General features: G+C 30.1%; 1 protein-coding gene across 1 annotated transcript; it reads right to left on the bottom strand.

Moving 5' to 3' along the window:
- Positions 1–114: 114 nt before the first annotated feature.
- Positions 115–12589, bottom strand: LOC100575436 (pleckstrin homology domain-containing family G member 2-like). Its single transcript, XM_029487229.1, has 7 exons — positions 12376–12589; positions 10318–10434; positions 10068–10218; positions 3617–3790; positions 3300–3455; positions 3144–3239; positions 115–2152 (listed from the first exon to the last, which is right to left on the bottom strand). The coding sequence occupies exons 4-7, from the start codon at positions 3722–3724 to the stop codon at positions 2021–2023; spliced, it is 492 nt and encodes a 163-aa protein (XP_029343089.1). The 5' UTR covers positions 3725–3790; positions 10068–10218; positions 10318–10434; positions 12376–12589; the 3' UTR covers positions 115–2020.
- Positions 12590–13692: the final 1103 nt, after the last annotated feature.

Here is a 13692-nt window from a genome sequence, read left to right as displayed (position 1 = left end):
GACCGGCCGAAAGACTCGCCGCGTCCTCCACCATGCGGCCTGAACCCCGGCCACTTCCACCGGCCGCAGCGGTCGTCGCCACTCGTCGCCGCCGCCGCCACTACCATTTGGCGCGCGTTCTTCTCCGTGGCGGCCGGTGCAACGCCCCCGTGGACGATCGCTGCGGGTCGACGACGCGGGTTTTTTCACACGGCCGGAACAAAGAGACGCGCGCGCGGCGTCTGCAGGCGGACCCGTCACACGATCGCTGCCACCGCGATTTAGAGAAGATTCTTCATCTACGTCGTGGTCGCTGCAAAGGGCACCCGCGGGGAGGCGTGTATCGTGGTCGGGTTACCGGGACCGCGGTCGTGGTGAAGGATAAACATTTCGACGGTGGTGGGTTGTAGGTGCGTATAGATAGATCGTCATCGCATATTATCGCGTATTACTACCATATTGTAATGTCCTTATACGAATGTCCCAAAAATCCCTAAAAATATAATAACAATTTTATCATTTTACTGCCGTTTTTTCAACAGTACCGTATATCAGACAATGATTCGATTACTGATGAAAAAACGCATTTAAATCTACTGGTATGTCACGCTGGTATCACAGTGATACTTACATACAGGACTTTTGGAACGTATGTTGTTTTTTGTTCTGTATCCCGAAAATATCGTACGCCGAGCCGAGCCCCCGCGCCAAACACGTTAACATAATATAATATGGCGATTTTCAGATTTGATTCAGTGATTGTAATTGAATTGTTATTATCAATGGCATTTTGATGAATTTAAATTTCTTTTCTTTGTACCTATACAAAAACTTTGTTATTAGCTGCAAGTCTGCAACAATATTTTTAAATTTGTCTCGTTATATAGATACATATATCTCTATAGTAGCACATTAGTCGTATCATAAGTATTGAGACTCGCGGCTCTTGTTCTACGCATTTAATATTATATTTTTGGTGGGCGTTTTATTTTGTGCATGTCTGCCTGCAGTATCTTACAGAGATGATCGGAGGTACTTGCACGTGGGATTCGGCTTGAAAATATCTTAATTTTCAATCGTGAATGTGCCAATACCGTATTGACTGCGATTGCGAACAGACGACGACGACGACAATACAACTGCAGCACTGGTTGCAGTCAACAGGAAATCGCAGAGATTCCTCAAACACGCTTACACGCACATATAATATATACGCTATTGGGTAGTAGCTCTATAGTCTATACCGATACATATATTATTATGACTCATTGTTTGGTATCTGTAAATCCATCACGTCCCGATTGGTATACAACACTCGTTATTGCTTGGCCACCGATACTTCTTTTCAAGCTCTGTAACCAGTCGGTCTACTTACATTTTCCGAGGTTCGTTTTAACTGCGAACTTCGTCCGTAAACGGATAACTAAGCGTGAGATGTAAAAAATTCAATTATATTATGCAATTCCAATATGCTATTGAGTATTGAGTGTGTTACTCATAAAACTGTAAAAAGCAATTATCATTATAGGGACGACTGTACGAGGAACGAGCTACATAAATCATTATTCCCGTGATTGATTATATTATTATATGGTAAAAGTATACTCAATTCATATAAACTATTAGTATTTGTATAAATAATTATTATAACAACGTAGTTTACACATTTACACAACTACACGTTAATTTTTATTGCTTAAGAATTATGGTTCGTCAAAGGGACAATAACATAGAGCTTTTAAAATATATTTATATATAAAAAAATAACCTTTTTTCTGTGTTTGTGTTGTAACTGGCATATACTGATTATAGGTACATATACAATTATAAATTATAATATTAAACAATATAAATGTCATTATAAGCTCTAAATACTATTTAGTTCTTCCGTTAATAATTATTCAATTTTTTTTATATTTATTTATATTTGAATTATAAGTTCTACTACCTATACATTTAACATGATTTAATATAATAAGTAGGTACCTATCGATAATTAATTTAAAACTATTTTTGGTAATATCTGTCTATAGCTAATTAGTTAAATACTTCTAGGTATGTAGAAATATTTGGCCATCAATTCAGCAAAGCCAATTCTTGAAAGCTCTGAAGTGTCCTTTTTAATATCGTTTAACATTTTAACCCAAAACATCTTTTCTTCCGCTAAGGTCGCCTGTGGAATAATTAGGTAATGAATTTAAATAAGTACATATTATACTTTTTATTTTCATGTTATTTTTTATACTCATATTGTGTTTACTGACCAGAATTTCATATCTATATGTTTTTGAATGTTAGATAATACATACTCCCAAAAAAAAATAGTGCTTCAATTTATCTATACCTAACCAGAACATTAAGCATGTTCAAATAATAATACTTTGAATTAAATAAAAAGAGAGTCATTTAATTGAGTGACCTAGAATGTGAAGTGTTAATTTATTTTAAAAAGTAAAGAGGAAACAAAAATAATAATTCTACGTAAACAGTGAACAATATATTTTTTTATAAATCTGTCTTCCATACCTACATGGATACATACTATTACTATAATAGTGTTTTGTTCTCGTACAATCCCACCCACCAACCTACTAAATATTTATACATTTATAATTCTCTTCTTCCTGTTCCATTGTAAAATGAAATTAATAATTTAAATATTAACTATATATACCTGAAAATATTAAGATAAATTGGCTAACCCCAAAATATTGTCAACTGTTATTTTGAACTTTGGATAAATCAAACAATTAATAAATTATAGGTACTTAAAATTGTAATCAATATAATGTCTTTAATTGAGTTTAATATACCAATAGTAATAATTTTCAAAAATCATATTTATAAATTATTATAGTAGGAACAAAATGTATTGGTCGATTAATAACAAATAATTAACATTTACATGTACAAATGTTTACTTTTTAATTTTTATTCATATAACATAATAATAGAACTGTAGTATTAATAGTTTGTACTTAATATAATTTATAGAAATCCTTATGTATTTAAATTATTTTAAACATATTCATTTCGAAAATATTACATATATACCTTCCTACCTATTGTAAGGTGTAACCAAAGCTACGATTTAATTAAATCCTGATCAGCTTTTAAATAATTAATTTAATTTATCAAATATGATAATATGATAATAAATTTACTTGCAATGTAAACGAATGTTTAGGTCCAGCATTGGATACTAAACGAAAACCCAATGGATTTCCTTTCACATGTTCAATAATAGTGATATTCCGACTCTAAAAAAAAAAAATTAAAAGTCTACTATAATGACATTGCTAGGAATTAAAAACTATTACCAATATATGAGCTTTGTATTCCAACAGTCCACATTTTTGTTCTTTGACAATCAATAACATATTGTTCAATATAATCACATGAAGTTTCTTCTTCGTTCCCGCGATCATTAAATCGCCTTCAGCATGTAATTCAAAACAATTGTTAGATATATTGACCTGTAGATAACAATACATTTTTACAGTTGATTTAAATCATATTATAATTTTGCATTATTATAGTTAACGAAAACGAAACTGAATTATTAATAGAATAAATAATTATTATTTGAATATAATGACAATATATTATACTGCATAGTGCAGACAGCTGTAATTACATTTGTTTTATCCTTCAAATGTTGAATCATTAATCGTATATCCTTAATACGGCCTTCTTTTTCATATTTATTTTTCGTTTCATTAATAATTTTTGCTAAGAGGACCATTTTATCGTGAGCTTTCACGACTAAAGAGTGATCAGTTTCGTTATTTAAAGTATATGCTGCTAATTTCTGTAAAATAAAATATATACTGTATTAAACATTGTTGAAATATTTTGAGTAGGCGATAATTTATTATAAATATAATATAAGTTTGATTAATCGTAAATCTAATTTCTAACTCTTATGTATTATATTTGTGTATTGCTATATAAGGAATCTATTTTACTTTAAGTACCTAATAATACGATAGGTTGAATTAATTTTTCCTGTAAATACTGCATTTATTTCATTATTTATTACTACTATTTATAATAGTATATATATTTTGGTACCTGGACGTTTCCCACTTCCCCCCCCCCCCCCCGACTCAATATATATAGTCTTTACACATAATAATAGGTTTGAAAATAGGTTCTTTGGATTTACCCGAAATATATGATCATCATAATATTATAATATTATATATCATATGCTCTACAGATGAGCAACTCAAGTGCATCAATCAAAATTTTAAATTATAGAGCAGGAGCTTTTGTAATAATTTAGGTAAAGATGATAGGTTAAAAAAGTTATGTGAAAGATTTTCAAATGATGATATTTTAAATTTTTTAAGTTTAGTGAGCTATCTTACCAGAGTAAAAAAATAAAAATATACATTTATACAATTATATTTAATATATTATTATTTTATTATATTTATACATTAATTTAATCGTTTGCACATTTATTTATTTGCATTGTATATTATTATATCTTATGTGTTTGTGTAATTATGACGTTATTTTTATTCCGTGAGCTACCTAGCTTACCAGCATAAAATATATTTGTTAGGTTATTTTGATTTGTATTATTTAATTTTCACAAACAATACATTTATTTACATCATACAATTATATTTATATATTAATTTAATCATTTGTACATTTATTTATTTGCATTGTATATTATTATTGTTTAATATTAATTTTTTTTTGTCCGGGGGGGTAACGTCCATTGTATCAGAGGGAAAAGCCGAAAAGGCACGGGGGGAAACATCCTAGATACATATATTTTATAATCATATGTTATTACTTATTGTTAATAACTTTTTTGTCAATGCCAACTGACTGTAGAATGGTGTTATGAATATGAACAGTGGTATAAATATGATTAATAAAATATAACAATATAAGTAAAATATAAGAGTTTCAAGTTGGCACCCACAAATAATAATTTTGAGTTGTAACAAATTAACTTAAATCGTTATTCTTCATCTAAATATATTCAATTTCGTCGAAATACGAACTTCATAATATGTATAAAATTGTGATTACATATTTTTTAGATTTTTAGTTTTCAGAAAGAACTACTTATCAGTAGGTACGCGCCGATTTGGCCGGGACTGTATATCTTCTTCTTCTTCTGGCCTATTAATACGGACCACGAGGTCCTTTGCCGCTTCCACAATCCTTCTCCACTGATCCCTATCCGTTGCCATGTCGATGCTGAAGGTGTTGTTTATTTTTGACAGGTCTCTCTTCACCGAATCAAACCATCTCTGACGTGGTCTCCCCAGGGGTCTCTTTCCAGTTGGGTTCCTCACCATAACCTTCCGTATGAGGCATCCTTCTGCCCGCCATACGTAGCCTGCCCATTCAATTCTCTTACTACGAACGAATTGGCATATACTTGGATTGTTAAAAAGTCTTTGTATCTCGTCGTTCATTCTTCTTTCGAATATCCCTGAATTCACATTATACACTGGCCCATATATTTTCCTCAAAGTTTTCCTTTCGAAGCTTGAGAGTTTTTCTTCATCTCCTTTTGTACTTGCCCATGTTTCACATGCATATGTTTCTATGGGGCGCAAATATGTGATATATAACCTCTCTTTCGTTCGGCGCGACAGAAGCTTTGATGAGAACATCTTTTTCATAGCGTAATAGCTTCTATTCGCTGCGCACATTCTAAGCTTGATTTCTTGGTGCATATTATTTTTTTCGTTAATATTTACACCCAGATATTTAAATTCTTCCACTTGCTCAAATGAGTATCCATTTATCTTGATATTATTCTTTGGGGTCACCTGCCTTGACATAACCATATATTTTGTTTTGGCTTCATTGACTAATAAACCCATATTATGACTAGCTATAAATAGTTTCTTTGCCTTTTCTTCAATTTCTTTCTGGGATATTCCTAGAATGACGATGTCATCCGCATATGCTAAAATTGTGTTAACCCAAATTATTTCCATCTCTTGTTCCTCCCGGATGTCTCTTATCACTTTTTCAAGCGCCAAGTTAAAGAATACTGGCGATAATGCGTCTCCTTGACTCAAACCGGTTTTACATTCAAAATTTTCAGATGTCACTCCCATGAAATGTACTTTGCAGAAGGTCTGTTGGTTGCATATTTCAACTAATTTCACGATTTTCTTAGGTATTCTAAAATTTCTAAGTGCAATCCATAATTGTTCTCGGTCTATACTGTCGTACGCTTGTTTAAAATCTACGAACAGAATATGAAGATCTTTATTGTACTCGTAATATTTTTCCATTAATTGTCTTAATGTAAAAATATGATCGGTGGTAGACTTTCCTCTTCTAAATCCAGTTTGGTATTCTGCTAATATTTCTTCTGCATATACTTCTAGTCTTCTTAGTAATGCCATTGACAGTACTTTATACGCCGAGTCCAACAAAGATATTCCACGATAATTCGACACTGTCCCAATATCTCCTTTCTTAAAGATTGGGCAAATTATTCCTGTCTTCCAATCATTAGGGATCTGTTCGTTACGCCACATATCACTTATCAGGGATTGCATTTCTTTCATTATATCTTTCCCCGATATTTTGAATAGTTCCGAGTTTATGTCATCTTCTCCTGGGGCTTTGTGATTTTTTAGATTTTTGATGATATCTTCTATTTCTTCCAAGTCTGGTTCTCTACATTCTGGTTCAGCCGTTTGAAAGATCAGTTCTTCATATCTAGTTCTGGTGCCTTTATTTGTCTCACTCGCGTTTAGTAGGGTATCAAAGTGTTTCCTAAAATGTTGTAATATGTCTCCTGGTTCCGAGATCAGTTCATTCTGGTCGTTTTTTAGAAAGAGTGTGTGTTGTTTGAAATCTTGCTTAAGGTACTTACAGGGTTTGAAAAATTTTCTTGGGTTATTTCTTTCTTCCTCAAGTTTTTCTAGTGCTTTCTTTTCAGCTAGTCTTTTTTCTCTCCTAATTGTCTTATTTACTATCTCTTTATAATGTTTATATTTTGCTTGATTTTCTATCGATGAATTTTGTATCAGGTTCAAACGGGCTGCATTACGTTTTTTAACCGCTTCCAAACATTAATTATTGAACCAATTGTTCTTTTTGCTGGATCTCGATTCTGTTCTGAGATTTTCTGTAGCGGAGTTTATAACCTTTTTAATAATTGTCCATTTGGTTTCATGACTATCTGCTGCAATGTTTTCTACCCTTTCATTTATTTTTCGAAGTTCTTCAGCTATTCTTGTCCTATATTGTCTAATTTCTTCTGGATCTTTAAGTCTATCTAAGTCTATTGTATTTATTTTATTCCTACCTTTATTCTTCTTCCAGCTTACCGATAGTTTTTCAGTTAGGGTCGCTACTACCAAGTAATGGTCAGTATCCCCGTCTGCCCCTCGATAGCTACGAACGTTTTTAAACCATGGACGATGCAATTTATCAATCGTTACGTGATCGATTTGGTTTTTTGCTGTCGCATCCGGGGACACCCATGTCTGTTTGTAGATATCTTTTCTCTGAAAGTAGGTACTGCTGATGATGATATCACGGGACATCGCAAAACTTATAAAACGGGTTCCATTGTCGTTGAATACGATGTGGAGGCTTTCTTTGCCGATTGTTGGTCTAAATACATTTTCCCGGCCTATTTTTGCGTTCATGTCTCCAATTATTATTTTGATGGCGCGTCGGGGGAGTGAATCATATGTCCTTTCCAGTTATTCATAGAAAGCGTCTTAAGTTTCTCCGTCTTTATCTTCTGTCGGAGCGTGGCAATTAATTATTATTATATTCTGACCACTAATTTTTAGGCGGATGAAGCATATTCGTTCGTTTATGGCTTCAAATTTATTGACGTTATGTAATAGTCTATCGTTTATCATAAATCCAACTTCGAATTCATGTCTCTCATCCCCACATCCACTGTAAAAGATTGTTGTTTCTTTATGTTTGATGCTGCCATTACCCGGCCATCTCATCTCTTGTAGTGCTACAATTTGCAAATTATATTTTGTTATCTCATCAATAATTATTTTCAATGCTCCTGGTTTGAAAAGGGTTCTAATATTCCAAGTACCAATCCGTAAATTCCTTATGGTTTTCCTGTTTCCGTTTCCATTTCTGTTATCCTTAATCAGTGTCCGAGGCTTGTTTAGAAGTTTCTTAACGATGAGGTGTTTTTAGAGTGATGGGGTGTTGGCCCATCGACAAACCTTCATTAATGAAGGGCCCAACATTGTGATGATGGTGCTTCAGTGACGAGATCTTAATGTCCACCTACTTACCTGAGACGGCTTGAGGCCCTTCAGGCTACACCATCACCGGTTAACTGAGGTCCGCGGGGTTGTCACACCCGTTACCCAAAAAGGGTACCTCATGCGATACGGGACTGTATATACTCGTTTAAATATAGCGTCCCGTTTTCTCGATATAGTGTTTCGGCCTTCGGGGCAGCCAATATTGTCTCAATCAAACTTTAATAATTATAATTATTGAATAATGAATATATATAATAATCTATATTGAATATAATATATAATATATATTGAATAATACATTTTGTCATTTTGATTTTACTCAACATTAAAATTTTAAAGTAAAAAAAAACAATATTGTTTACTGTTTAGATAAATAAAACAATTAGGTAAGTTGATTATTTGATTGCCTCGAGAAAACTATTATAAAATTATTTTCCTGGCTTGGTGACGACAATTATTAGGTAAATACTAAAATATGTTCATAGTTTTCCTACTCTCCCTCGATAATTTTTGTAATCAATTATCGCTAATTGATAATTTTGTTGGTTACTCATTTCGATTTGTAAGTAGGTACCTTTGAATAAGTTTTTGACTTACAAACGTATGCCGTAGAGTGATGGCCGCATTGTGACTTGTGAGTGGTATTATAGTTACGGAAAAATATTGTGTTCAAACTGGGTGATTGGGGAGGGTGCACCATAGGCGCTAATTGAGAGGGGGCTTGTGGTGCAAAGCCCCACTAACTTAGCCATAACCCCCCCCCTAAAAAAAACCTAAGACATACAAAATGTTTGTCCTTGTTTAAGTAAAATAAAATATGGCAACCCCACTTATGAGAAAGCTTGTATTTTAAATTGCAACTGATAAAAATTGAAAATTTCTATTTCTACATTTTTAACTTCAAAATGTTTTGAAATTGCTTGTGATGTCGTCGAATTTTGTCAAAACTTATAAAATTTTGTCAACACTTCTAAAAAAAATGCATTTACCATGCCTATATATTTTCAAATTACGTTAAGAAAAATTAATGTATTCCACATTGTGTTAAATACTATTAGTTTTTAACGAACCAAAGTTATTTATCAATTCTTTAAAATAAAAATGTATTCTAAATATTATAATTTAAATAATAGTGTAATATTATTATTATAAATTTCTACGATCAATATTTTTAAATTATCACAAAATAACGTACATTGTTAGAGAATAAATCATTATTAGGTACACGTTTGAATATCGAGTGTCTTTGAAATTTAAACTTTAATTGATCATAATAAATGCTAAACCTCTTTGTTAAATTCCACTGATAGAAATTGATGCGGAACATTGTATTCAATTTTCAAACATAGGGTGTAAAAATCAAAATTTTTATGAATTTTTACCTATACAATAATATAAAAATTGTCCGTGATTTCTAAAAATTCCAAACATTAAATACTTATCAAAAAAATTGTGACTGGATTTTTGTATTTTTTATTATTGGAGTACCTTAATTGGAGTAATTGTTTTTTGAGATAATTTAATAAAAATAATGTACCATTTGCGTATAAATTCCCGTTTTTCTTTATTTTTTTTTGTTTTTCCTGATGCTTTTAAAAAGCTACTAGGCATTTTTTACTTTTGACCCCCCAATAAGTACCAACTAAATTCACTTTCCTATCACAAAATATTTAATATACTGTTGAAGAAAATCTAAGCATTTTTACAGTCATAAAAGGTGATGATAGATACAAATAAAAAAAAAAACAAGTCCTCGTAAAACCAATACATATTAATAACTCCGCTCAAAATCTAAAATTATTTATACCATTTATAGATCAATTTAAACATAATCCCTACCTTAAGCAATAAATGGTATCTTAAAATACGCTGTACTGGCAATACCAAATAAGATCCAAGAGGAAGACGATGTCCTAATTCATTTTGCCTTTGATGTATAATGTTGGTTGACGGTCGACTTTGTGTTATTTCTGATATTATGGCATCAGATCTAAATATTAATGACGATTGGCAACATTACTTAATTTATATTTTATCGTTTTCAGTCATTATTATTTTATAATTAAATATTTTACCTATAGTAACTTACTTTTGAAAATTGATGCAGTATGTCAAATAAATAATAAACCTAAGATGGTTATTTAAAAAACAGTGAGCAATTTGTGGTACGTTATTATTGGCCAATCCTAATTCGTTTAAAAATATTCTGAAATAAATAAATACATTCAAATTTAGAACAACACCTGAATAATATTGATAACTGATTATTGTATTATAGCTAGTGTTATGCATGATTTATGTTTTATTAGTATATATTCGTAAATGTATACATATCTAAACTTTTCAATATACATATTACCCGAGTTTCCTCATATTATTCGTATATACATCATTGTTATTATGAAATAAGAAATAAATAAAACATAATATGCATACAACATAAGTTATCTTCTATCAGTGATAGCGGATAGTAGCCACTGGCCAGTAGCTATCCTAGAAAATAAATACTTGGAGAGTGATTCTTATATGTTAATTCACCCTGTTTATGTTACTGCGGCCATACCTGGGCCACTTATAGCTGACCTAGAAATATTTCTAACTTATAATATATTAATATGGGCTATAGCTTATATGTCTTTTTATAGCTTATACGAATTGCGCCTTCCTATATATAATATAGTGAGATTAACTATTTATTACCTTTTTTTTTTTATAAACATTACCTAAATAATAAAAATGAGCACCCTGGACCAACCAACTATATAGGTAGCCAGATAGGTATATAAGTATTAAGTTAGGTATGGCAATTGGCAACATATTATGTGCATGAACAATGAACCCCGCATAATATGATCTCCTCTAAATCAATAATATTTATTATAAAGTAAAATATTTTCATATTTATGTTATATATTTATATGACATCCAAACTACACCTTTTATAGAATAAAAATAAATCTTTTTATACTCAAAGAGGTACCTTGAAAATTCATAAATTTCCGTGATATTTCCAAATAACTGATTGCAATGTTCTTTTGACAATATTTGTTTATGCTTCCAATACTCCAAATATTCCTAGTATATATCATGTTAAATGTTAATATTTATTTTAACCAAAAAAATATTTTTCTAAACAATTATACTTATACATATTATCTACGATAATTGTTAATTTAAAATTGAAATGAACGAATTAAACAAATCAAAACGACTATTGCTCTACCACCCATACTGCGGCACTTAACCAAACTAATAAGTAATAACCAGGGTTCGAGGCAAATCATTTATTAATTTTTTTGTGTTTACATAAATTCTAGCAGAATGTATATCATATTACTACGATTATTTTTTATTACAAAATGGGCTTTTACCTGCTTCATTAAAATAAATAAATAATAAAATTGTAAATTGCTTATTTTTCTTATTTTGCTAGTTTTTATTCTTAAGCTATTATTTGATTGCTTAATATGAAGTTTTCCAATGCTTGTTTAAGCGCTTATTTAAATAATTGTATGCAATTTATGTCTCAAATCCTGGTATTAACTATAAATATATAATTTCTTATAATCAATATATAAATAAAATCCTATTTATTTAGTGAATATACAATACCTATATATCAAAAAAAATTTTATATTAAGTAGGTACGATAAAAAATCAAAATTTAGATTTGTCTAAAAATTAAATGCTATAATGTATACCTATCCACATCATTCCATTCCAAGCTATATAATATGTATAGGCTTATAAGTATTTGCATTTCTCTAATTTTAAAAATAATAAAACATTTTTATCAGCGGTAATACTAATAAATTATTCATTAAACATTAAATACTTAGGTTGATTACTGTATCCACTGTTCAGTGTCACATGAATACCTAAATGGAAAATACAAAATGTATTCAATTTGAATTAACTTAAGGTATAAATTAGTTTAACAAATTATGAAATTAATTAATTATTTTAAATGTAGGTAATTCAATATAATATATCTGTAGACTGACTATAATCTTTAGACATATTATAATAGGTATGTGTTAAAGTTGTATTATAATTCTGAATCAAAATATTTAGTATAGAAGAATAATGCTTTATAAATTATAAATGTATTTATCTATGTTGAGATTAATATTAATATTACACTTACCACTACTATTTCTTTCAAATGATTTACGTATGATTCTTCGGATTCCAAAATCTCAGTAATCACCAAATTTTTTTTATAAGTTATATCACAATTATTATTCATTATTCTTAACGCATAACTACAATACCTATTACAACATCACATCACATTACATTACATATACGAGTATAGGTACACGACTGTTCTCATGTAGTACCTACTACCGTCAGTTAAATTTTAAAAATAACATTATTATAAATTATAATATGCATTTAAGCGTACAAGAGGTAAATAATTATGTATTTTCAAGATTACGTCATTATTTACTTTCTATAATATTTTTTTAAATTTTTTAATGAGTAATTCATTTAGACATTATACAGCTTTATACCTACACCATTGTTATAATAATCATGAAAAAATAATGTAGCTAACCTCCTATGTTAGAAGTCATTGGAAGTAGGTATTTTTTTTTATGTCAATAATTAAAAAGTAAAATCAATTAAAAGTATAACATGACATCGTACCACTATCAGTATACTCAATACGTTATTTTATTATTTGTTCAGAGTAGGCCGAGTAAGGGAAGATATACCTATATGGTTAAATTTTAAACGAAAAATCCCATTTATATAATAGGTACTAGGTAGTAGGTATTATAATATGTACCTACACATAATAATCATATTCCTAGACATGGCTATATCCACAAAAGTTTTCCATCATTCGATTTTGTCGAAAACTGGCGTGTTGCGTATTAATTTAAATAATATTTAAATAATTGAGAAATTGAGAAAAAACATTGAAAATATTATTTTCGATGTTTTTTCTCAATTATTTAAAAAAAATTCTGGATATTTCTACTAAAACCAAACTTTTAATATTGAAGATTCAAGTATTTTTATGCTCGAAAAAAAACAAAACACACGCCGTTGTAAGACCAATATGAATTTATCACTCTACACGGTATCTAAAACAAAATTCAAAAATTGACTATACCCAGGTATTTTATAACTTTTTTATTTCACTTTTTAGATTTTGAGAGGAGAGATAAATATTGAACGGATGAATGTGTATATTTCATAAATATTATTTTAATTGTTGTGTAAATAATTAAACTATGCAATCCGTTAACACTATATCTAGTTATTTTATAACTATATATCTTTGTTCACAGCAAGTCTCAGCCTGATACTACACATCGGTCGTTTTATACCGAAAAATATATCGTTACATCCAAATTTTTTTCTTAAGAATAACTGAATATTAACATGTTTATGAAATATACACTTATACTGTCTTGTTAAGTATTCGAATAAAAGTATTTGAATACTTTTT

Source organism: Acyrthosiphon pisum, chromosome A1, assembly GCF_005508785.2.
Source record: "Acyrthosiphon pisum isolate AL4f chromosome A1, pea_aphid_22Mar2018_4r6ur, whole genome shotgun sequence".
NCBI classification, from domain to species: domain Eukaryota; kingdom Metazoa; phylum Arthropoda; class Insecta; order Hemiptera; family Aphididae; genus Acyrthosiphon; species Acyrthosiphon pisum.
Note: the sequence above shows the minus strand (reverse complement) of the source record. Positions and strands in the feature narration are given on the sequence as shown.

Coding starts and splice junctions, on each gene's coding strand:
- LOC100575436 (XM_029487229.1), bottom strand. CDS start 3,724: ATGGTCCTCTTAGCAAAAATTATTAATGAAACGAAAAATAAATATGAA. Junction 3,240..3,299: donor AATACAAAGCTCATATATTG/GTAATAGTTTTT, acceptor TTTTTTTTTTAG/AGTCGGAATATCACTATTAT. Junction 2,153..3,143: donor AACATTCGTTTACATTGCAA/GTAAATTTATTA, acceptor ATTATTCCACAG/GCGACCTTAGCGGAAGAAAA.